The sequence below is a fragment of the Gorilla gorilla genome, chromosome 3, assembly GCF_029281585.2.
Source record: "Gorilla gorilla gorilla isolate KB3781 chromosome 3, NHGRI_mGorGor1-v2.1_pri, whole genome shotgun sequence".
Taxonomy (NCBI): Eukaryota; Metazoa; Chordata; class Mammalia; order Primates; family Hominidae; genus Gorilla; species Gorilla gorilla.
This window is the reverse complement of record NC_073227.2, coordinates 160,014,708-160,039,860: the sequence shown is the minus strand read 5'-3', so window position 1 is coordinate 160,039,860 and position 25,153 is coordinate 160,014,708. Positions and strand designations below refer to the sequence as shown.

At 42.6% G+C, this 25,153-nt stretch overlaps 1 protein-coding gene and 1 pseudogene across 1 annotated transcript in view; one reads left to right on the top strand and one right to left on the bottom strand.

Annotated features, from left to right (window-relative positions):
* Positions 1 to 1,505: 1,505 nt before the first annotated feature.
* LOC129532884 (uncharacterized) overlaps positions 1,506 to 25,153 on the bottom strand; it is a 100,934-nt gene continuing 77,286 nt past the window's right edge. The window contains exons 3-6 of the mRNA XM_055384136.2: positions 24,922 to 24,965; positions 7,350 to 7,440; positions 4,488 to 4,538; positions 1,506 to 2,349 (exon numbers count right to left, since the gene is read on the bottom strand). Coding sequence (XP_055240111.1) covers positions 7,404 to 7,440; positions 24,922 to 24,965 — 81 coding nt within the window. The 3' untranslated portion in view covers positions 1,506 to 2,349; positions 4,488 to 4,538; positions 7,350 to 7,403. The remainder of the gene's footprint in view (positions 2,350 to 4,487; positions 4,539 to 7,349; positions 7,441 to 24,921; positions 24,966 to 25,153) is intronic.
* LOC115934432 (uncharacterized) lies at positions 16,555 to 16,648 on the top strand (annotated as a pseudogene).

Here is a 25,153-nt window from a genome sequence, read left to right as displayed (position 1 = left end):
TCTTATTAGCCTTTCTCCATAGCATACAGAACAGTGCCAGAACACATAAGCATACAGTGATGATTAAGAAAATGTTTTAGGCCAGGCATGGTGGCTCATGCATGTAATCCCAGCACTTTGGGAGGCTGAAGCAAGAGGATCACTTAGCCCATGAGCTTGAGACCAGCCTGGGCAACATAGTGAGATCCTGTTTCTACAAAAAAAAAAAAAAAATTAGTCAGGCATGGTGGAATGTGCCTGTGGTCTCAGCTACTTGGGAGCCTAAGACAGGAAGGTTGCTTGAGCCCAGGGGGTTGAATCTGCCATAAGCTGTAATCACACCACTGTACTCCAGCCTGGGTGACAGAGAGAGACCCTATCTCTAAAAAAAAAAAAAAAAAAGAAAATGTTATATATTAGTTATTTACTTACAATATTTACCCATATGGACTTCAAAAGGTATTGGCAGTAACTTGCAATAAATCACAGGATATAGGAAAATGTAAAACCAAGTAGAAGGAGGAGGCAATTATAGATTTGTGAGTAATTTTTTTTTTTTTTTTTTTTTTGGAGAAGGAGTCTTGCTCTGTCGCCCAGGCTGGAGTGCAATGGCGCAATCTCAGCTCACTGCAACCTCTGCCTCCTCGGTTCAAGTGATTCTCCTGCCTCAGCCTCCTGAGTAGCTGGGATTACAGGCGCCTGCCACTAGGCCTGGCTAATTTTTTTGTATTTTTAGTAGAGACACAGGGTTTCACCATGTTGCCCAGGCTGGTCTCGAACTCCTGACCTCAGGTGATCCACCTGCTTCAGCCTCCCAAAGTGCTGGGATTACAGGCAAGAGCCACTGCGCCGGGCCACGTGAGTAATTTTATTAAATATAAACTCTTCTATTGCTTTAAACCTTCCACTCTAAGTGAACCACTCACTATGCTGATTTCAGTTGTAATTTTAGTTTTAAGGAAGCACAAATATTATATTTCTTTAACATGGAAAAGAAACACAGTAATGAGAATTCATTCAACTAAGATCAGAATGAGTCCCAGTTACTACATTTTAAAATCTTAGGATTTAATAAAAGTCATAGGGAGATAGAGAGTATACTTTTCTGCCTCTGCATGAGTCCCAGAGATTCTGTAAGAGACCCAGAAAATACAAACAAATGACATTTTCAGGAAGGCGTTTCTGGTTCCCTGTTGCATCCTCTGCATCTAGAAAAGATAAAACCAGCTAGGCACTTCCCCAGTCGCTACAGACTCAGAAGAGGAGCTGCAAGTGACAGCCAAAGCATTCCCCATGGCCAGACAATGAGACAAGGAGAAGCAGCTGGCTATCCCCCTCCTTTGGACTGTTGGGACACAGGAGATCAGAGAAGGTCCGGGTATATGCCCAGATACCAATAGTAATAACCCAGTGAAAGGGACAGCCAAATATGATAGCATAATAGTGGAATAACAGCTTTTTTTTCTCTCTTTGGGCTTTAAATAATTAGACATTACTTGCTTTTTTTCCCCTTTGGCAAGTTTATTTTATTTTATTTTATTTTCCCTTTTTTTAAGAGATGATCTTGCTCTCTTGCCCAGGCTGGAGTGCAGTGGCGTGATTATAGCTCACTTCAGCCTCAAACTGCTGGGCTGAAGTGATCCTCCCACCCCAGACTTCGGAGTGGCTATGACTGCAGACATGCACCACCAGGTCCGGCTAATTTTTTTATTTTTTATAGAGACAGGGTCTCACTATGTTACCCAGGCTGGTCTCAAACTGCTGGCCTCAAGTGATCATCCTGTCTCAGCCTCTCAAAGCACTGAGGTTCCAGGTGCCTGGCTCCCTTTGGCAACTTTTAATTTTTGAAAAATTCCATTCTTCTGAATATTTGAAAATATTTGCTTTTCTTCCAGGCATTTTCTTGAAGTAATTTCCTGTTTTACTTTCAGAAATGTAAAATATGTGACGGGGATAAAGAAAGATCTGCCTGATTTTAGGACATATAATACTTATATAAGGCCCTATCTAAAGTATCCCAAGAGAGGTGTATATCTGTCATCTTTTATAATTGATTTAAAAAGATTGAACTAAAAAGTAAAAATCTGTCACTTGCTTGCCTTGCCATTAATGTGGGAAAGGGTTCCAGTTCCGTGTTGAGGTTGCTGGGCTATAGGGTCAAAAACTGGCCTGTCATCTCCTCTAGGATTTGTTCCTTGTTCTGTGATTTGCTGAGTGATCAAAGACCGATGATTATATGGCTCTGCATCTGTATTTCTGTTAAATGGAAATTTAAAAACAATTTTTTTCTTAGACGAAAGCGTTGCAGATTTGAGGCTAGATCCTCACATTTTGTGGTCAAGAGGGAATTAGGAATGTGCCATCCCGAACCTGGAAGAGAAAGAAAAAGTACAGAGCAGTCGGTACCTGGTTATAATTTCTGTCAGTCATTTTCACAGCCACACAGCAAGAACCCGTGCTTAAAATAGAAATAAAGATGATTGTCCTCATCTGAGATTTTTCTGAGCATAAAAAAAGAGGCATCATTACTTCTTAGTATCCTCTTGGAAAGAAGAAACTGAAAGAAAAGTGAACACTGCTTCTCAGTTTTTTCCTCTTAAAGATCAATGGAAAATTTTGTAGCATCAAAGCTTATTGCAGATAGAGCTATCTAAGCTACTTTTATTTGATCAAATTAATTCACTACTTTTCTTTTTGAGATGGAGTTTCGCTCTTGTTGCTCAGGCTGGAGTGCAATGGCGCGATCTCGGCTCACTGCAACCTCCGCCTCCTGGGTTCAAGTGATTCTCCTGCCTCAGCCTCCCGAGTAGCTGGGATTACAGGCGCCTGCCACCACACCCAGCTAATTTTGAATTTTTAGTAGAGGCAGAGTTTCACCATATTGGTCAGGCTGGTTTCGAACTCCTGACCTCAGGTGATCCACCCGCCTCAGCCTCCAAAGTGCTGGGATTACAGGCATAAGCCATCACGGCCGGCCAATTCACTACTTTTCAAGACTCTGAATAACATTTCTTAGTGTATATTTGTTGAGCTGCCTACTATGGTAATTGCATTTTACTAGGTGCATGAATAGACTGAGAAGCTTACCTTCTGGGCAGAGGGAAAGACAAACAAAATATGCCATGTAATGTGTTAACTACACAGAAATTTGAAAGATGCAATGGGGGCTTATAGGAGAAGTGGGGAAGTGAATTATGCTCAAAGAGGGCTCCTGGCTAAGGAGAAAATCTTACCTGAGTTTTGAAGGATAAGCAGGGGTAGCCAAATGGAGAGGCGGGGACTTAGACTGATCTAAGATAAGTGGGATTCTAGGTAAAGGGAGCAGTCAGGGTGAATATTCAAAGTCTAAGATCTTCGGGGTCTGCAGGTGATTCTTGTGGACACTACTACAATTATTTTATTTTATTTGAGACAGCCTCACTCTGTTGCCCAGGCTGAGTGCTGTGGCGCAATCACAGCTCACTGCAGCCTCGCTCTCCTGTGCTCAAGCGATCCTCCTACCCTTAGCCTCACAAGACTGAAGGTGAGTGCCACCTCACCCAGCTAATTTTAATTTTTGTAGAGACAGGGTCTTGCGATGTTTGAAAGGCCGGTCTTGAACTCCTGGGCCCAAACAATCCTCCTGCCTTGGCCTCCCAAGGTGTTAGGATTACAAGCATGTGCCACTGTGCCCGGCCTACTATTTTAATTGGAGTTTCATGGCTGAGCACAGTGGCTCAGACCTGTAATCCCAGCAATTTGAGAAGCCATGGAACTGCCATGGAAACTGCTTTAACTGAAATTTTGGTTCATAGCCTTCATTGGATTATCTATTGGGGCAAGCTCGTATTGCCTGGAGGATTGCCTAGAATTTGAGGCTGCAGTGAGTCACTGCACTCTAGCCTGGGTGACAGTGAGACCCATATCTAAAAAAACAAACAAATAAAAAATTAGAGTTTCTGGTTACTGGAGAGTTTCTGCTGGTTGAGTTTCAGTGCTATCTAGAGCTCTAACCCTTTTGAACATAACAATAATGAATCACAGCGTATGGACATGTTTGGACTGGTACATTGCTCTATTGGTCCTATTGCAGTTACTGCTGCCTAATGCCTAAAGCATGTCCATGCTTTCACATGAACTAGATTTTTTTTTTAATGTAGATATTATGTAATCAGAACACCAGTACCTGGAGGCAACTCTTATGCCATTAATAAAGTATTTTATTGACTGCTCTTAGTCTCAGCTAACCCATCTGGATTGCATTGTACTACTTTCCAATCATGGAAAGTTGCCTTTTTTTTTTTTGAGATAGAGTCTCTCTCTGTCGCCAGGCTGGAGTGCAGCGGCGCGATCTCGGCTCACTGCTACCTCCACCTCCCGGGTTCAAGTGATTCTCCTGCCTCAGCCTCCCGAGTAGCTGGGATTACAGGCACATGTCACCATGCTAATTGTTGTTACTTTTAGTAGAGATGGGGTTTCACTATGTTAGCCAGGCCGGTCTCGAACGCCTGACCTCGTGATCTGCCCACCTTGTCCTCCCAAAGTGCTGGGATTACAGGCATGAGCCACCACATCCGGCCCTAAAAGAAGAAAATTTTTAATGTCATTATTATAAAGGCTATTTCCTGACACCTGTCTCCCAAAAAACAACACAAGCAAACAAAGAGAAAAAGCAACTCGAAGCAGGATTACAGCTGTGTTTCTGGACCACACAAAGTGATTATTTCTGTTTCTGAAACTCAGCATATGGTCTGTCTAGAACTCTCTCTATTTGTATGTGGAAAGGTCGCTCTTTTGGACAGGAGTCATGGCTCTAGATTGGCACACATGGAGCAGGAGGATCAGTGAAATCACTCCTGGTCATCAGTGGGGTGACAGAACACCCTCACTCTTGACTTTCTAGATGAGTTAGTGTAAAGTTTTCCTTTTATGGGTAACTCCTTCCAGTCTCATTGATCACTGACTTCCAGATCTTGCCTGCCCTGCCCTGTGGCCCCCGGGGGCTCTGCCTCCCTGCCAGGAGAGCTGCTGGGGTGCTGAAACCCAGAGAAAACCACAGGTCAAGGGCTTGGCTGGGTTCCCACTCATACGTTCATCCTCTCATTCATTCATCATTCCACAAGTATTTATTGAGTGCCTTCTACATGTCAGGCACTTTTATAAGCAGACACCAAAATAGACTAAAATCTTCGTTTTCAACAGTCTTCTTATATTCTAAGGTACATTTCCATTAGCCCTGGTAAGGCAGGAAAATAGGGTCTGGAGGCAGGGAACATAAGGCAGATTCACACTTGAGCTATGATAGGAAATATCCTCTCCATAGGGCGTAGGCCAAGTAAATGACTTTGTAACTGTACTTCATCCTCTCCATTTACATAGGGCGTACCCAAGTAGAGGGTATTTCAACTCCCAAAATTTCTGCAACAGGGACTTTGAGACTCTATGCTCAGGCCCGCTCCCACACCATGGAGCGTACTTTCGTTTTCAATAAAACCCTTCATTCCTTCCTTTCCTTGCTTGTGCGTTTTGTCCAATTCTTTGTTCAGGAAGCCAAGAACCGGGACACTCTCCACCATTAATATTTCGGCGAATCAGACAGGAGGAAGAGGTAAGCCGAAAAGTTTGGGATTCATTTTACTCCCTTTCCTTTCCGCTCCATACAGCGGCGCGCTCTCTCTTTTCCTTTCCAATTGGGGACCCTTGGTGGGCGGCGCCTAAACATGGAAACAGCTGCAGGTTTCTGGCCGTGGTTCGTGAAACTGAGGGGTTTCCATGTTGAGGATGGCCTAACTGCCATCTCATGATTCGCTTAGGGGAACAGAGTCTTTTTACAGTTAGCTTAAGGAATCTGGGTGTTTTTCTTTCTTTTTTTTTTTTCCTTTCTTTTCAGTCTTTCAGCGGCTGTTTATAATTGCAGTGCCCAGAAGGGGGAAGGAGATCCAGGCGATCCCTGATCCCTGCAGCTCAGAGCAAACTCGCGCGTGTTTCAGGGGACTTTAACTTTCTTTTCTTATGCTAAGTTCTTCCCTTACGTACTCAACTGGCTAAAGACAAAAAGCCCACCTGGCATCCTGTTCTCATTAGAGTTCATGGCTATTCTTATAAGACTCATACTAGGAGGTAGGCCTTGGAGGGGAAAACCTGCACGCGGTACCAGTGCCCACCCAAGGTCAGAGACATCTGACACTCTAAGATTGGACCCCACAGGAGGATACTCCGTGGGTCCTGTGGACCTCAACCTGCTCAAAGGGGATGCTCTTAGTAGAGGCTCTGAGGTCTAGTACTAAATCCTCCTTAGAATTTTCTCTCGCAATTGCAATGCTGTCTGGCCCAAACATTGTTTGGAATCTGGAGTTTACTGTCTAAAGGGAAAGTGGGATGGCATTGCATGTATCCAGGCTTTTGTGCTGCGGTTCTAAGCTGGGAGCCTGGTTAATGTGTGACACGCTACTTTGGTAGGGTTTGGCCCCAGTGCTCTTTGGAGTCTGGGAAGGTTTGGTCTTTAAAAATCAAGCTGCCATGGAAACAGCTTTAACTGAAATTTTGGTTCACAGCCTTCACTGGATTATCTATTGGGGCAAGCTGGTATTGCTATCTCATGGCTAAGGTTCCAAGCTACTGGATCTTCATTTATGTGTGTGTATGCATGTCTAGATGTGTTTATTTGTATGTACACTTATTGTTATATGTTGTGTCTACCAAAATTGGCTTATAAGTAAAAAAGCACTTATAAATTAAGTAAATAGGTCTAAGCAATTTTCAAGTTCACATGATTTAAAGTATAACTTTAGGCCGGGTGCGGTGGCTCACGCCTGTAATCCCAGCACTTTGGGAGGCCGAGGCGGGTGGATCACGAGGTCAAGAGATCGAGACCATCCTGGCTAACACGGTGAAACCCCGTCTCTACTAAAAGTACAAAAAAAAATTAGCTGGGCATGGTGGCGTGCGACTGTGTCCGAGCTGCTGGGGAGGCTGAGGCAGGAGAATGGCGTGAACCCGAGAGACGGAGCTGGCAGTGAGCCGAGATGGCACCACTGCACTCCAGCCTGGGTGACAGAGCAAGACTCTGTCTCAAAATAAATAAATAAATAAATAAATAAATAAATAAATAAATAAAGTATAACTTTAATAAACAAGCTAGCTTTAAAATTATTGGTGGAATAAAAACAGAAATGCCTTCAGAATTGTCAGCATACATTTTGTCTGAATTTTATGTTTGTCTTTGCTAGATATTTTAAAATGTCAGTGTTAATTCAAGCTGGGAGCTGCTAGGGGCGAGCCTGCCTCCCATTCTATTCAAAGTCTCACTGCGATAAATGTATATCTGATTGCTTCCTTGGGAAGGGCTAATCAGGAACTCAGGAGAATGCAACTGTTTGCCTCCCACCTACCTGTGATCTGAAAGCCTCCAAGCTCCCTCCTCACCTCAGAGTCCAAACCAATGTTCATTTTACATATGTTGATTGATGTCTCATGTCTCCTCTGTTAACAGTAAAAAATAAAGTACAGTGAATGGGATAAATGTTTTAGGTAGACTTTTTGTGTGAATTAAAATCTTTTTTTTGAGATGGAGTCTCACTCTGTCACCAGGCTGGAGTGCAGTGTCATGCTCTCGGCTCACCGCAACCTCCGACTCCCTGGTTCAAGCGATTCTCTTGTCTCAGCCTCCTAAGTAGCTGGGAGTATAGGCACACACCACCACGCCTGGCTGATTTTTGTATTTTTAGTAGAGACAGGGTTTCTCCATGTTGGCCAGGATGGTCTCGATCTCCTGACCTCGTGATCGGCCAGCCTCAGCCTCCCAAAGTGCTGGGATTACAGGTGTGAGCCACCGCGCCCCGCCCATAAATTAAAATCTTAAAGTTATTTTTGATGCTTGTGGAAAGTAAAAAGTTTCCTCTTCAAAGTTCCCCTTCTTGTTAAAGCATAAATCATAAGTGTTAGAAATAATAGTTTCTTTTAAAGACTAACTTTCTTCAAGCATCGTTGCTTTGTGCTAATAACTCTTGTTAAGCCCTATCCTATGTAACTGTTGGACATGCTCACAGTCACGTGCCAGCTCACAGCCTATGCCCCTTCCTTATTTGGAAATGTTATTGCTTCCTTAAACCTTTCGTAAGCAACTTCTTTGTTCTTCCCTGCACTTACCTATTTAGGAAAGTTTTAGCTATTAGCAAATCGGGTATCAGTTTGAGTGTGAGGTCCCGCTCCAGTCAATGGATGCAGGGCACAGTAGTAAGGTCGACCCAAATGCATAAGGGATAAATATGCCTGCTTTTCCTTTGTTCATGTGTGCTCTCGCCATTGTTCCATCTGTGATTGAGTACCCTTTCTGCAGAAAGTAAAGATTGCCTTGCTGAGAGATCTTTTGTCTCTCTGCTGACTTTTCTTTGTGGCACTGATTATCTATTTCTAACATATTTCATATTTCTAACAATGCTTATTTAATATCTGAGTCATTTCCAATTAAGAAAGGGTTGTAATATAGGAATATGTTTCTGAAATTGTGGAATTGTTCTTATCTGTAAATGTCCATATCTGATAGTTCAGGATTTCTTGCTTTTTAGGGTTTCACTCAAGTTTTAGGTTACTAAGGATAAAAATTCTAGTTAACACGTAATTCTGTATGTAAAATGTGCCAGAATCGGTTATTAGTGGAAAAAATAATAATTTTGTCTAATTCAGAAGTTATCTAAAAGTTAGTTCAAATTGCAGATTTGCAAAGGTTATTTATGAAACAGTGTAGTAAGAAGCCATTAAGTAGGGGAGAAAGATGTGGAAAAAGTTTAAATAATAAAATATTCTTTAAAACCTGATAAAAAATTGGAGACATTTGGCTATTTAACATTTTCATAGTTAAAGCTCTTAGTCTTGATTAAAGTAAAATAAGAAGTATTGTAAAAAATGCATTGGCAGTTTGGCAATTTTTTTTTTCTTTTATTTGAGACGGAGTTCTGCTCTTGTTACCCAAGCTGGAGTGCAATGGCGTGATCTCACTGCAACCTCTGCCTCCCAGATTCAAGCGATTCCCCTGCCTCAGCCTCCCGAGTAGCTAGGATTACAGGCACTCGCTACCAAGCCCAGCTAATTTTTTGTATTTTAAGTAGAAACAAGGTTTCACCATGTTAGCCAGGCTGGTCTCGAACTCCTGACCTCAGGTGATTCACCCGCCTCTGCCTCTCAAAGTGCTGGGATTACAGGCGTGAGCCTGTAACCATGCCTGGCCGCCAATTCTTTTTTTAATATAGTTAAGCATGAAACTGGATTTAGTGTAAAGCCAAATTTCACATACATGCTTGCATTGCTTCACACTATGTTTACTGTTTTGTGTGGATAGTGCCTAGAATACTTATTGGTCATGTGCCTAAAGTGGATTTCTTGATTGCCCAGAATGTATAAAATATTGGTGAATGTAGGGATATTGAATTGTGTATCAGGAGCAAAATATTCATTATGTGGGTTTTTTGGGGCCCTAGGTAACACTGTAACCACTAAGGTAAATTGAGTAGGAAAATTTAGGGTGGTTTCCTGTTTGTTTTTACTTCTTTTTTTTTTTTTTTTTTGAGACAGAGTCTCGCACTGTCATCCTGGCTGGAGTACAGTGGTGCGATCTTGCCTCACTGTAACCTCTGCCTCCCAGGTTCAAGCGATTCTCCTGCCTCAGCCTCTCAAGTAGCTAGGATTACAGGTGCCCACCACCACGCCCAGTTAATTTTTTTTTTTTTTTTGTATTTTTAGTAGAGATGGGGTTTCATTATGTTGGCCAGGCTAGTCTCAAACTCCTGACCTCATGATCGGCCCGCCTCAGCCTCCCAAAGTGCTAGGATTACAGGTGTGAGCCACCGCGCCCAGCCTATTCGTTTGCTGCTTATTCACCTCTGACTGGTTGTGTATCAATATATATAAAACCATGATGCTTTTTAGTTTCTAGTAGAAGGCTTTCCTTTGGTTCTGTGAATAGTTATTTTGTTTCCTATGCATTTCTAGCAAGTCATCATTAGTTCCATTTATCTGGAATTCCCAAGCTACCTTTGTCGGGCCTGCAGGAATTAATGGAGCACACCAGCTTTCTATCCTTAAACTAAAGTTTTGGATTTTAGGCTTCCTGATATTTTAAGTTTGTTGAGTATACTCTCACAAATAGAATTTAAGTCATATTTCTCTTTTTTTAGTTTCTCCAAAATTTGTAAATATCTATGAATATTCTTAATTCATAGCAATGTGTCTCTTTGCATACGGTCAAGCAGGGTCTCCAGGGCTGCTCAGGGAGAGAGAACCCAGAAACCTGGCATGCCGGCAAAAGGGTAAGAATTTCTTACCAGTCAGTCTCTCTCTGGTCTCTTTCTCTCTGTGCAAACTGGTTAAATATAAAGTGAAATTCACTGTTTATCTCCTGTGTAAAGTTTTAAATTAATTGGTTTAATAAGAAGAAGAGCTTAAATCAAATATTTTGTCAGAAAACTAGAAAGTATAATGCCTTTTAGTTCACATGACTTTAGCAATCTTTGGGAAATAAAGATGGTTTTAAAGATTATTGGTAAAATACAATATCTTCAAAATGTAAACATGTGGTCTAAGTTATATTCAAATATTAGGTTTGCTAAATGCTTTAAGGTCATAAATTGCTTCTTTGGCTTTTGAAAATTGTTTAACTTGCCTGCTTTCCAGCTAGGTAAGGCCTGGGGATGTGTGGAGTTGGCCACGCTCCTAGCTATGCTGAAAATAGTCAAACCTTACCAGAACATAACTTATCAGGTTTTACATTACAGTTAAAATTGCTAAGAGTTGCCACTGTAACATGCAATTAAGACTACTAGAAACAGTTTTACAGGCTGGGCGTGGTGGCTCACGCCTGTAATCCCAGCACTTTGGGAGGCCGAGGCGGGCAGATCACGAGGTCAGGAGATCGAGACCATCCTGGCTAACACGGTGAAACCCCGTCTCTACTAAAAATACAAAAAAATTAGCTGGGCGTGGTGGCGGGCGCCTGTAGTCTCAGCTACTCGGGAGGCTGAGGCAGGAGAATAGCGTGACCCGGGAGGCGGAGCTTGCAGTGAGCCGAGATCGCGCCACTGCACTCCAGCCTGGGCAACAGAGCGAGACTCCGTCTCAAAAAAAAAGAAACAGTTTTACCTGCAAGATGTGTAAGAACAGTTGAATGTGGCTTTTTTTTTTTTTGTAAAAGGTTATAAAAGGTTTTTACTAGTTTAAAATTTCTGAGTCATTTTGGCAAAATAAATAATTTATGGTAATCTGGAATTCTAAAATCAAACTTCAGTTTCAAAGTTGTCTTTCCTAATCCCTGACTTTTTGGATGGATAAGAGGGTCCTGAAAACATTCAGAAAAGAGGTAAACAGGATTTTCTGACATGTTAGGTACATGGGATTGCCAAAATGATGTTCAGTCTTCTTTAGGTTTTATTTTTGTGAATATTACTAATATATGTTCCAAAATTATATGGGATTTCTAAAGTAGTATGTGCTATCAATTATAATTATGGTTATTAAATTGTTATTGTAAACCACAGAAATAACCAAATTTCCTTGTATAAAGCTACTAACCCAAGTAGAACAAAAATTAATTAAATACCAAGAAAATACTGTCAGATTTTCATATTAAACCAGCTGATACTGAAATTGTTTAAAACATTTTATAACCAAAGCTTGGTTCCATATTCCTGGGAAGATAAAGTTTCATGTACATTTGGTCACCTGGTGGGCCATTTAAACATTTTATAAAGGGATTTCATTCAATTGTTATTTTCAATGTATGTTTTCTGGTTTTATAAAAGCTTTCCCATGCAAGAGGGCTGATGTTATAACAGTAGACTATTATGCTACAGTGTGTTTTCACCAGGTTAAAAAAAAGCTTTTTTATGGTTTGGATCTTCTGGAAACATCAGAGAAAGACTGTCCTTGTCATCCACACTACAACAAAACTTCAGAACCTTGGGCTTTGGGTTTAAGGTCTCACAACTGAGAAGGGTCCCGGGTCCCTCCACACTTTTGGAACTGTGCATCCATTGGAACCCTTGAGGTACCAATGGGTTCCTCAAGTACCAATGAGGTACCAAAGCTGACCAGGGAAATGTCTCCCGAGAAGCAGATGGCATCCTTCATATGAACAGTTTTTCCCTAATTCACAGATTAAGACTTCTACTGTCATGAAACTCTTATCTTTGAATATTTTTTCTTATGCCTCTATGAACAATAGAAGTAGAAAAGGGGTCTGTTATGTGCATTAATGTGGTGTACTTTTATTGTGAAGGAGTTTACAGCCAGCCTTATACATGGATACCCTTGTACTTTGATAGATAAAAGATGAAGGCCCAATGTAGGTAAGAAACTTTAATGATACATACGTTGCCTCATAATCAGTCAAAAATAAAACATTTATTCATTCCTCTTAACCCATATCATGGGTTAAAGAAAACACTGCCAGGAGGCCTTCACTCTTCTAAAAGGGCATCATTTGTTAGGTCCTTTTTCTGTGGTTTAAAGTAAAAGAAGCAACGATGAGAAATACATCCCTCAGGCCGGGTGCGGTGGCTCATGCCTGTAATCCTAGCACTTTGCGAGACCGAGGCAGTGCCGATCCCAGCACTTTGAGAGGCTGAGGTCAGGACTTAAAGACCAGCCTGACCAATATGGTGAAACCCCGTTTGTACTAAAAATACAAAAATTAGCTGGGCGTGGTGGTGGGTGCCTGTAATCCCAGCTACTTGGGAGGCTGAGGCAGGAGAATCACTTGAACTGGGGAGGCAGAGGTTGCAGTGAGCCAAGATTATTGTGCCACTGCACTCCAGCCTGGGCAGCAGAGTGAGACTCTGTCTCAAAAAAGAAAGAAAAAGAAAAAAAAAAGAAATGTATCCCTCATGATAGGCTCTATAGCAAACTGTACTGTAAAGGCTACAGTTACACAACAAACTTTAAATTCTTTTGTGAAAGTAGAATTGGCTGAACAAGGAAGTATCTGCAGCTGCTGGCACTTTTGGCCTATGGAGAAATACATCAAATGAAGATTATAAAAATTCAGTGGTAGGGGATTAACAAAGAGACTGCCTAGTTAAGTGAGTAAACTCTTTAGCTCATTCTTTGATCTATTTGATTTTAGGAGGTTTGGTTTTTGGGGGACCTTGGGTAAGGAGCATACTCCAAACTCTTGCTATTATCCTCCCAATAGTCATAATAATAGTCTCCCTGGTGAGCTGTTTTCTCTCAAAGGTTTTAAATGCTGCATGCAGCTGTCTCTAGAATGTCGTATCGTCTCTTTTCAACTGGAGTAACTGGAGCTGAAAGAAATGTGCAACCATGAGGACACGGTAACCTACAAATGACATGCTGCGACCGGAAACACAAAATGATGGTAACTGAGAGTGGCACTAAGGCCTTAACTTTTGGTCACATTCTTCACTTAGGTGAGAAGGGGGAATTTTTGAAACAAAATTCTGGGAGGCCATCGTTTTGGACTAAACTCATGCACTAGGCCCCAACAGACCAAACCAAAATAAAGTTGGTTGTGCTAAGACTTTAAGGAAATACACGAATCCTAGAACAGATCAGGTTTTGTCTTTTCTTCTGCAAATCTCTGTAACAAACATTCTTGACAGCATGGGTATCTACCCCTTGAGGTTCCCATTAAATCTTTTAACCAAATTCATTTCCTCTTGCCTAGAGACCATCAAGTTCCAGATGATCATGCAACAAAGGTTCCAGCCAGTTCCAGGTGAAGACACCACCCCCGGTCATCAGGAAGCTACCCTGTCTCTACTAGACAGAACAGGGCGAGAGTTCTGTGATCCCCAATAGGTAGGGACTATGCCCCAAGTCAGCATGACGTACTTACAGAAAAAAGACCACCGGTCCCTCTGCTTCCTATAAAGATTTATGAGGATCACATCTCTTAGTGGGGAGATGAGGCAGGAAAACAAGGTCTGGAGGCAGGGAACATAAGGCCCATTCACACTTCAGCTATGACAGGAAATATCCTCTCCGTAGAGCGTGGGCCAAGTAGAAGACTTTGTAACTTTACTTCATCCTCTCCATTTACATAGGATGTACCCCAAGTAGAGGGTATTTCAACTCCCTAAAATTCTGTAACGGGGCCCTTGAGCCCCTATGCTCGGGCCTGCTCCCACACTGTGTAGTGTACTTTCATTTTCAATAAATCCTTCATTTCTTCCGTGTTTTGTGCACTTTGCCCAGTTCTTTGTTCAAGATGCCAAGAACATGGACACTCTCCTTCCTTTTTTTTTTTTTTTTTTTTTGAGATGGAGTCTCGCTCTGTCACCCAGGCTGGAATGCAGTGGACCAATCTCGGCTCACTGCAAGCTCCGCCTCCCGGGTTCACGCCATCCTCCTGCCTCAGCCTCTGGAGTAGCTAGGACTACAGGCGCCCGCCACCACGCCTGGCTAATTTTTTGTATTTTTGGTACAGATGGGGTTTCACTGTGTTAGCCAGGATGGTCTCAAACTCCTGACCTTGTGATCCGCCCGCCTCGGCCTCCCAAAGTGCTGGGATTACAGGCGTGAGCCACCGTGCCGGGCACCCTCCTTCCTTAACACTGGTGCCCTGCTCTTTGTTTCTAGGGCAACTGAAACAGGTCTCTGCCAATGCAGCTGGGGCTCAGTGTTTCTTCCAGGTACTTGCTCCAGTGTCACTCTCAGAAGTGGCTTTCTCAGTACAGCACTTCAAACTCTTCAAATACAGACATTTTCTTCAAGACGTTGTATAGTATCTAAGTAGGGAGAAATTTCTAGTTCAACTACACATTGCACCTCAAGGTAACATCTGCCTTCAATGATTCAGGTCCTGCAGAAAGCTCTGGGTCATCCATTCAGATAGCTCCGCCCTTATAGTAAATTTCCTGTTGGGTATTTCACCCCTACTCCACCCCCATTATCATTTTAACTGTCTTATTCCTACCAGGCTCTCTATGGCCGCATTTGTCATCAGATATGTGCTGATGAACTTGAATCTTAAAGATCCCAATTTCTAATCTTATGAATTTTTTTCCCTCCCATCCTATATAAATTTGTAGATGCAAATGAAAATGAGAAAAGAAATACCTGGCTGGGTGCAGTGGCTCACGCCTGCAATCCCAGCACTTTGAGAAGCCCAGGTGGGTGAATCACTTGAGCCCAGGAGTTCGAGACCAGCCTGGGCAATATGGCAAAACCCCATCTCTACAAGAAATGCAAAAACTTAACCGGGCGTGTTGGCACGCACCTGTAGTCCCAGCTACTCCAGAAGCTGAGCTGGGAGGATCGCTTGAGCTTGGGAGGTTGAGGCTACAGTGAGCTGTGATCAGACCACTGCACTCCAGCTTGGGCAACAGAGTGAGATCCTGTCTCAGAAAAAAAAAAAAAAAAGAAGGAAAGAAATGCCCTCCAGCTTCACTAGACCACATTCAAGATTAAAGGCCAGTAGATGTTACTTCTTTTTGTTTAAGTGTCTAAGCCACAGGTCTTTCTTGAGCTAAAAAAAAAAAAAAGGTCCTATTGTTGGCTGGGCAGGTGGCTCACACCTGTGAGGCCGAGGCAGGGGGATCCCTTTGAGCTCAGGAATTCAAGACCAGCCTGGGCAACATGGTGAAACCCAGTTTCTACTAAAAATACAAAAATTAGCCATGTGTGGTGGTGCATGCCTGTAGTCCCAGCTACTCTGGAGGCTGAGGCACAAGAATCGCTTGAACCTGCGAGGCACAGGTTGCAGTGAGCTGAGATCTCGCCACTGCACTCCAGCCTGGGTGACAGATCAATACTCCCCCTCAAAAACAAACAAAAAAAAGTTCTGTTATCTATGAAATACCATAAATATTGTGCTAAAGTTGACTTTTTAAAAATGATGCAGGCCGGGCGCGGTGGCTCATGCCTGTAATCCCAGCACTTTGGGAGGCCGAGGCAGGCAGATCACGAGGTCAGGAGATCTAGACCATCCTGGCCAACATGGTGAAACCCTGTCTCTACTAAAAATACAAAAAAAGTAGCTGGGCCTGGTGGCACGCGCCTGTAATCCCAGCTACTCAGGAGGCTGAGGCAGGAGAATCGCTTGAACCAGGGAGTCGGAGATTGTAGTGAGCCGAGATCGCGCCATTGCACTCCAGCCTGACAACAGAGAGAGTCTCTGTCTCAAAAATAAAAAACAAAAAATAAATAAAAATGATATAAGGCAAGACTCCGTCTCAAAAAAAAAAAAAAAGATTCAAGGCTGGGTGTGGTAGCTCATGCCTGTAATCCCAATACTTTGGGAGGTCAAGGTAGGCAGATCACTTAAGCCTAAGAGTTCGAGACCAGCCTGGGCAACATAATGAAAACCCATACAAAAAATACAAAAATTAACTGGGCTTTGTGGTGGGCACCTGTAATCCCAGCTGCTGGGGAGGCTAAGGTGGGAGGATTGCTTGAGCCTCGGAAGTTGAGGCTGCAGTGAGCCATGATTGCGCCACTGCACTCCAGCCTGGGCGACAGAGCGAGACTGTTTCAAACAAAAAAGAAAACAAAAACCTTCAGATGTTTCCTGGCCTTTTATTTTAAATTAAACCCATTCAGTTTTTGTTGGAAAAGTAATATATAATCATTTTTAAATTGGCAAATGTACTCACTTCAGCAGCACAAACACTAAAATCGGAATGATACAGAGAAGATTAGCATGAATGACATGCAAATTCGTGAAGCCTTCCGTATTTTCCTGTAGCACTGTAGGATGACTATAGTTAATAGTTATATATTATACAGTTTCAAGTAGCTAGCTGGAGGGTATTGAATGTTCCAACACAAAGAAATCTTAAGTGTTTGAGATGAAATGCTAACTACGCTGATCTGATCGCTATACACATATGTGTCACAACATCACTATGTATCCCGTAAGTATGTAATTATTATGTGTCAATTAAAAATTTAAAAGTAAAAAAATACATAAAATTGGAAAAGAAAGAAACCTAGAAAGACAAAAAATACAAGCCATATTCTACCATCCAAAGGTAATACTTATAAATCTCATTGCATTTTACACATCTTAACTTCCCATCTATTAAAAATTAGTTTTTATTACATTTTTAAATTTTTCATTATCGTCAAAATAATCATGTAGAAAGACATATAGTACAAAAATTTTCCCAGTTTCCTCCACAACAGCATTTCTGAGTTAGTCACTGTTAACCCTAGACAGTTTTATGTGTCTATTAAACATATTTTCAAACTTTTTGAATAAATAGGTTTTTGTTTGACTCAAAAAATAATACGTTTCTTGTTTTTTTGTTTTTTTGTGTATTTTTGAGATGGAGTTTTACTCTTGTTGCCCAGGCTGGAGTGCAATGGTGCAATCTTGGCTCACTGCAACCTCCGCCTCCCGGGTTCAAGCAATTCTCCTGCCTCAGCCTCCCAAGTAGCTGGGACTACAGGTGCCCGCCACCACGCCCAGCTAATTTTTTGTATTTTTAGTAGAGACGGGATTTCTCCATGTTGAGGCTGGTCTCGAACTCCTGACCTCAGGTGATCCACCTGCCTTGGCCTCCCAAACTGCTGGGATTACAGGTGTGAGCCACCATGCCCGGCACATTTCTTGTTTTTTAACAACTTTGTTGAGGCTTATTTTACATATTATATATAATTCACTGTTTCAAGTGTACAATTCAATAATTTTTAGTACATTTATTCTATTTTACATGTGTAGCCATCACCATGTCAGTTTAGAATATTTTCGTCACTCAGTAAGATCCCTCATACACATTTACTGTGAACCCCTGTTCTCTTGAGCCTCTACCCTAGACAATTACTAATCTTTTTTTTGTCTTTATAGATTTGTCTTTTCTGGACATTTCATATAAATGGAATCATACAGTATAGATTTCTTGTCTGCCTTCTTTCTCTCAGCATAATCCATTTATTTCTAAAAAAGAAACTAGAGAAAAATGTTTATGGATGCTTAATAAATTTATCTGAAATGATCTCTCACATGCAAAAAATACAAAAGAACTTTTATATTCTGGTATAGGGAAAGAACTAAAACCAGTTATCAACTATCGTGAATCTGTGGACGAGATTTAAATTCTTTGACATTCCACTCTTCCCCCTAGTGGCCACGACAAAAAGAGTACTGTATATTGTGTTTGTTAGAAAGCATCCCAGATTCTCAAGTGCTAAGTGAGAGGTATTTTACACTTGGAGTTTTTATAAGAAAGATATTTCCTTTCTGTTTATTGGAGGCCTTTTTTTTATAAGGCAAATTTGTTGGGAGGCATAATTAATCATTCTCTGTGATTCTTCCCACTGCTGAATCCACCAGCCTCTCCTTAAAGAGGGATTTAGAATAGTGGTTAAGAGCCCGGGCACGGTGGCTCACACCTGTAATCCCAGCACTTTGGGAGGCTGAGGCGGGCAGGTCACCTGAGGTCGGGAGATCGAGACCAGCCTGACCAACATGGAGAAACCCCATCTCTACTAAAAATACAAAATTAGCCGGGCGTGGTGGTGCATGCCTGTAATCCCAGCTACTCGGTAGGCTGAGGCAGGAGAATTGCTTGAATCTGGGAGGCGGAGGTTGCGGTGAGCCGAGATTGTGCCATTGCACTCCAGCCTAGGCAACAAGAGCAAAACTCTGTCTCAAAAAAAAAAAAAGGAAAAAGAATAGTAGTTAAGAGCTCAAGGTATGGTACCAACTTGCCCACATTCAAATGTTAATTCTATTACTTGCTAGTTACTAGACCTTACTCAGCAGGTATGCCTCTTCTTTTTGTTTTTTGTTTTTTGTTTTTTGAGATAGAGTCTTGCTCTGTTGCCCAGGCTGGAGTGCAGTGGCACTATCTCGGCTCACTGCAACCTCCGCCTCCTGGGTTCAAGAAATACTCCTGCCTCAGCCTCCTGAGTAGCTGGGACTACAGGCGCCGTCCACCACATCCAGCTAATTTTTGTATTTTTAGTAGACATGGCCTTTCACCATATTGGCCAGGCTGGTCTCGAAGTCCTGACCTTGTGATCCTCCCGCCTCAGCCTCCCAAAGTGCTGGGATTACAGGCATGAGCCACCGTGCCCGGCCTTAAGTGTCTTCTTCTTTTGTAAGATGAGGATGATTATAATACCTGTTTTATGGGGTTGTTGTGAGCATTAAATACATTAAGATACATGGAACTCCTAGAATAGTACCACTGAAGCATACTGTCATTCAGCAACCTGAGTATTAAAAAAAAAAGTATTTTAAAAACACAAACCAGAATTTGTTTCTGCTTAAAACTAATGTTTTGGCCAGGTGTGGTGGCTGACACTTGTAATCCCAGCACTTTGGGTAGCTGAGGTGGGAGAATCTCTTGAACTCAGGAATTCAAGTCCAGCCTGGACATGCAGTGAGATCACTACACTACAAAAAATAAAAAAATTAACCTGACATGGTGGCACACAACGTTAGTCCCAGCTACATGGTAGGCTAAGGTGGAAGGATTTCTTGAGCCTGGGAGGTTGAGGCTGCAGTGAGCCATGATGGCACCACTGCACTCTAGCCTGGGCGACAGAGCAAGACCCTGTCTTAAAAAATAAAAAACAAAAACTAGGGTTTTGTGTGAGTGGGTTATTCAGATGCTGTGTGTGATGGGTGCTGAAAGACTTTCTACTCAAAAATAGCTCCTTCCTAGGCAACTATTGAAGCTTGACAGTCTGCTTTTCCAGAGCCAGCCCTGTAACCACTGCCTCCCCAATTTTGGAGACAGCCCTCAGCAAGAACCTATTTTTACCCACAGGTGGTGTCTGAGATTAATTGGACTAGCAGCCCTGTACTTCCACTACTTCCGCATTCCTGTGCTAGCTTTGGGACCCTAGTACCCACCCTCTAAGTTTCATCCTTCTCATAACCTTCTGTGCTTGCACAGGTTGTATGTCCCTAGACTTTCACTGCAGTGTCTGCTTTAGGCACCAGGATCCTCTACAGGAAGTAGAATCTTTCCTGACTGCTAACTTATTGGATGTGGCTATTCATTATATGTTTAAGTTTTGCCAGTTTTCTTTCCCTGGGGTTGGACTGAGTCTTCATCCCGTATAATTGATCTGGGTCCTATTGGAGCTAGACAGACCACCCAATACTGCCATTTACCTAACTCTGAATAACGTCTTCCTGCCAGGAGACGCCTGCTGATATGCCCTGCCTGCCAGACTAGAATTCCTTGGGTATTGTGGGGGCTTATGCCCCCTCAATTTAGACATACGTGATTGGGCAAATTCCATGGTGCAGATTTTATTTTGCCCCAAAAACATATAATAGGTCTATTTCCTCTCCTAGCCCTGTCCCTCCATAAGTGTTCACACATGGTAAACTGATCAGGAAAGGCTCTAATCCTCCATCCCTTACCCCAAGAGGGCTGCAAGTCAGGTAAGCAGCTCAAGAATTCAAATATGCTGTGTACAGTGGCTCATGCCTGTAATCCCAGCACTTTGGGAGGCCAAGGCAGGTGGATCATGAGGTCAGGAGTTCGAGACCAGCCTGACCAACATGGTGAAACCTCATCTTTACTAAAAATACAAAAAAAAATTAGCCGGGCATGGTGGCAGGGGCCTGTAGTCCCAGCTACTCGGGAGGCCGAGGCAGGAGAATCACTTGAACCCAGGAGGCGGAGGTTGCAGTGAGCTGAGATCACGCCACTGCACTCCAGCCTGGGTGAAAGCGAGATTCCGTCTCAAAAAAAAAAAAAAATTCAAACATATGCCCACGTACTATTTATCTATATATGTGTAAAATGTAAACCAAGCTAACAGACTGTTTAATAAAATCTATCCTCTTTCCATGGAAAATATACCTTCAGAGCAATAAAACTGAAATGTATATAAAGCTGTGGTTTTTCATACAAACACAAATTGGCAAATTTTTTTTTCTTTTTTGAGACGGAGTTTCGCTCTTGTTGCCCAGGCTGGAGTGCAATGCCATGATCTCAGCTCACTGCAAACTCTGCCTACCGGGTTCAAGCAATTCTGCCTCAGCCTCCCGAGTAGCTGGGATTACAGGCTAATTTTGTATTTTTAGTAGAGATGGGGTTTCTCCATGTTGGCCAGGCTGGTCTTGAAGCCCTGACCTCAAGTGATCTGCCTGCCTCGGCCTCCCAAAGTGCTGGGATTATAGGCGTGAGCCACTGCGCCTGGCCAAAATTGGCAAATTATTAGATGACTGAATTTAGTTATTATTGCACATTTGCCATCTAATTGTTATTGTCTGGATAGTCTATTAATAAGTGATATAATGAAGACCATAATAATTCATAAATTTTTATAAATTTATTTCATGAGGTTCATTTCAGCAAATCACCAATTATTTTTTATTATTTTATTTAGAGCCAGGGTCTTGCTCTGTCACCCAAGCTGGAGTGCAGTGGCACAATCATAGCTCACTGACTGTAGCCTCAAACTCCTGTGCTCAAGCAATCCTCCTGCCTCAGCTTCCTGAGAAGCAGAGACTACAGGCACATGCCAACATACCCAGGTAATTTTTTTTTTTTTTTGAGATGGAATCTCACTCTGTCACCCAGGCTGGAGTGCAGTGGCATGATCTTGGCTCACTGCAACCTCCACCTCCCAAGTTCAAGCAATTCTCCTGCCTCAGCATCTCGAATAGCTGAGATTACAGGCACGTGCCACCACACCCGGCTAATTTTTTATATTTTTAGTAGAGACAGGGTTTCACCATGTTGGCCAGGCTGGTCTCGAACTCCTGACCTTGTGATCCACCAGCCTCGGCCTCCCAAAGTGCTGGGATTACAGGCATGAGCCACCACGCCCAGCCAATATTTTGTATTTTTTATAGAGATGGGGTCTCTCTGTGTTGCCTAGACAGGTCTTGAACTCCTGGCCTCAAGCAGTCCTCCTGCCTCAGCCTTCCAAGGTGTTAGGATTACAGGCATGAGTCACTGTGCCCAGCCAATTATGTTGTTATAATCAAGATTTTAACAAAATTTGTATGTTAATGATAACCATGATCTAAAAGATTCAAAACTAATGCTGGGCACAGTGGCTCATGCCTGTAATTCCAGCACTTTGGGAGGCTGAGACGGGTGGATCACCTGAGGTCAGGAGATCGAGACCAGCCTGGCCAATATGGTGAAACTCCATCTCTACTAAAAATACAAAAATAAGCCAGGCATGGTGGTGGGCTCCTGTAATCCCAGCTACTCGAGAGGCTGAGGCATGAGAATCACTTGAACCCGAGAGGCAGAGGTTGCAGTGAACCAAGATCGTGCCACTGCATTCTACCCTGGGTGACAGAGCAAGACCCTGTTTCTAAAAAAAAGAAAAAAAAAATTCAAAATAAAATGTAACTGCATTCAAAGTATACAAAATTTGAGTACATTTGAATCAACAATTATAAATTAAATATACAAATACAGCTTGAGGTTGAGTGCATTTGGGTACAGGCAATCTCACACCTGTAATCACAGCACTTTGGGAGGATGAGGCGGGATGATCACTTGAGCCCAGGAATGATATAATAAAGATAATAATAATTCATATATTTTGTATATTTGTTTTCTGGTGTTCATTTGAGCAAATCATCAATTATTTATTATCATTATTGTTGTTGTTTTAGAGTCAGAGTCTTGATCTGTCACTCAGGCTGGAGTGCAGTGGCACAATCATAGCTCATTGCACCCTCAAACTCCAGGGCTCAAGCAATCCTCCTACCTCAGCCTCTAGAGTGCCAGAGACTATGGTCCATGCACTAGGCCCAGCTAATATTTTGTATTATTGTGTTCAATATCTATTTTCCCATATAAAAAATTGATGTCAGGCCAGGCATGGTGGCGTGCACCTATAGTCTCAGTTACTTGGTAGGCTGAAGACGGAGGATCACTTGAGGCCAGGAATTTGAGGCTGTAGTGCATTATTATGATTGCACTTGTGAATAGTCACTGCATTCCAGGCTGGGCAATATAGCAAGACCTCATCTCTAAAAAGATTTTTTTTTAATTGTTGTCATGGTTAATATTGTATCTAAACCTATGCAATAGCTGGCTGTGATGGTTAACACTGAATGTCAACTTGATTGGATTGAAGGATGCAGAGTATTGCTTCTGGGTGTGTCTGTAAGGGTGTTGCCAAAGGAGATTAACATTGAGTCAGTGGACTGGGAGAGGCGGACCCTCCCTCAATCTGGGTGGGCACCATCTAATCAGCTGCCAGCACAGCTAGGATAAAGCAGGCAAAATTTGGAAGGACTTGACTTGCTGAGTCTTCCGGCCTTCATCTTTCTCCCACGCTGGATGCTTCCTGCCCTTGAACATCAGACTACAAGTTCTTCAGCTTTTGGCCTCTTGGACTTACACCAGTGGTTTTCCAGGGGCCTTTAGCTGCAGACTGAAGGCTGCATTGTTGGCTTCCTTACTTTTGAGGTTTCGGGACTCTGACTTCCTTGCTGCTCAGCTTGCAGGTGGCCTATTGTGAGACTTCATCTTGTGATCATGAGTCAATAATAACTCCTTAATAAACTCCCCTTCATATATACATCTATCCTATTAGTTCTGTGCCTGCAGAGAACCCTGACTAATGCACCAGCTTCTAAGATGGCTTCCAATTGTCCTTGCCTCCTGGTATTCATACCATTGTGTAGTCTACTGCCACATTGAATCAGGGCTGTTCTGTATGACCAATAGAATATGGTGGAAAAGATGCTGCATGACTTCCAAATCAAGATAATAGAATTCATTGAAGCTTCTCTCTTAATCTGGGATTGCCTGCTCTGGGGGAAGCTGGCAAGCATGAAATAAGAACATTCAAGCAGCTCAAGAAGAGAGGCCCACATGCAGAGGAACTGAGGCTTCCTGCCAACAGCCAGCACCAACTTGCCAGATATGTCAGTGAGTCATTTTGGAAGTAGATTTTCCAGCCTCAGTCAAACTTTCAGATAACTATAGACTTAGTTGACATCTGATTACAACCTCACGAGACATCTAAAACCAGACTATTGCAGCCAAACGACTCCTGAATTTCTGATGATCAGAAATGGTGAGAGATGATAAATGATTATCGATGTTTTAAGACACTAGGTTACAGGATGATTTTGTCATGCAGCATTAGATAATGAACATAACTCATACATATTCATATATAAGAGTAAAATGAATTTTTTTCGTTGCAAAATGTTTCTCAGCTGCCATTGCAACTACTGCAAATAAAACACCAATTCATGAATAGCTCCAGAGCCACACATTGAAACATGAGTAAAAGCAGGACAAATACATTTTTATTCTATTGTGAACCAATGCTTTTTTAGTGAAAGAATTTACTGCATTCATGCTGTTGAGAAAAAAAAATCTGAAAGGTAAATTAATTTGTCTTTTCTTTTACTTAAGAACTTTTGTTACTCAAATCCTCCCCACAGCACAGAGCATCATCTCTCTCCAATGTCAGCAGCAGCACCCCATAAATCTGTCAGCATTCTTTTTTTTTTTTTTTTTTTTTTTTGAGACGGAGTCTTTCTCTTGCCAGGCTGGAGTGCAGTGGTGTGATCTCGGCTCACTGCAACGTCCACCTCCTGAGTTCAAGTGACTCTCCTGCCTCAGCCTCCTGAGTAGCTGGGACTACAGGCGTGCACCACCATGCCCATCTAATTTTTGTATTTTTAGTAGAGACAGGGTTTCACCATGTTGGCCAGGATGGTCTCGATCTCCTGACGTCGTGACCCGCCTGCCTTGGCCTCCCAAAGTGCTGGGATAACAGGCATGAACCACCGCACCCGGCCAATCTGTCAGCATGTAGAGGTAGTTGTGTTGTTTCAAGCACATGGCACAAGAGATGCAGAATGGGGACAGAATGGGCCCTGGGGCCTGAACACTGTTGGTCAGAAGAATGGATATTTAGGGCCTGGGTTCTAGTGCACTGAACACTGGATCCCAAGTGCCAGAGGCACTCATGTGTTCTTTAACAAATACACGTGCCTTTGTGATATGTGTGGTTGTCTAAAGTGCAGGGCCCAGGGCAGAGGCCACCACTCACCTGGGCCTAAAGCTGGTACTGCAAGTGGACTCATTGTCCAGGTTCTGTGAAAAAAAGAATAATAGAGTGAAGAAGATAAACAGGATTGGCTGTATTGAGGAAATCAATGTTTTCCTATGCCCTGAGCAGCAATTATTAGCCTTGACACTGACTGTTGCATACTGTTGCATTTGGGGAACAGAGAAATCTCCTTTCCCCTGACTCCATGTCTGATCTTCCTGGCCTTTCTCCA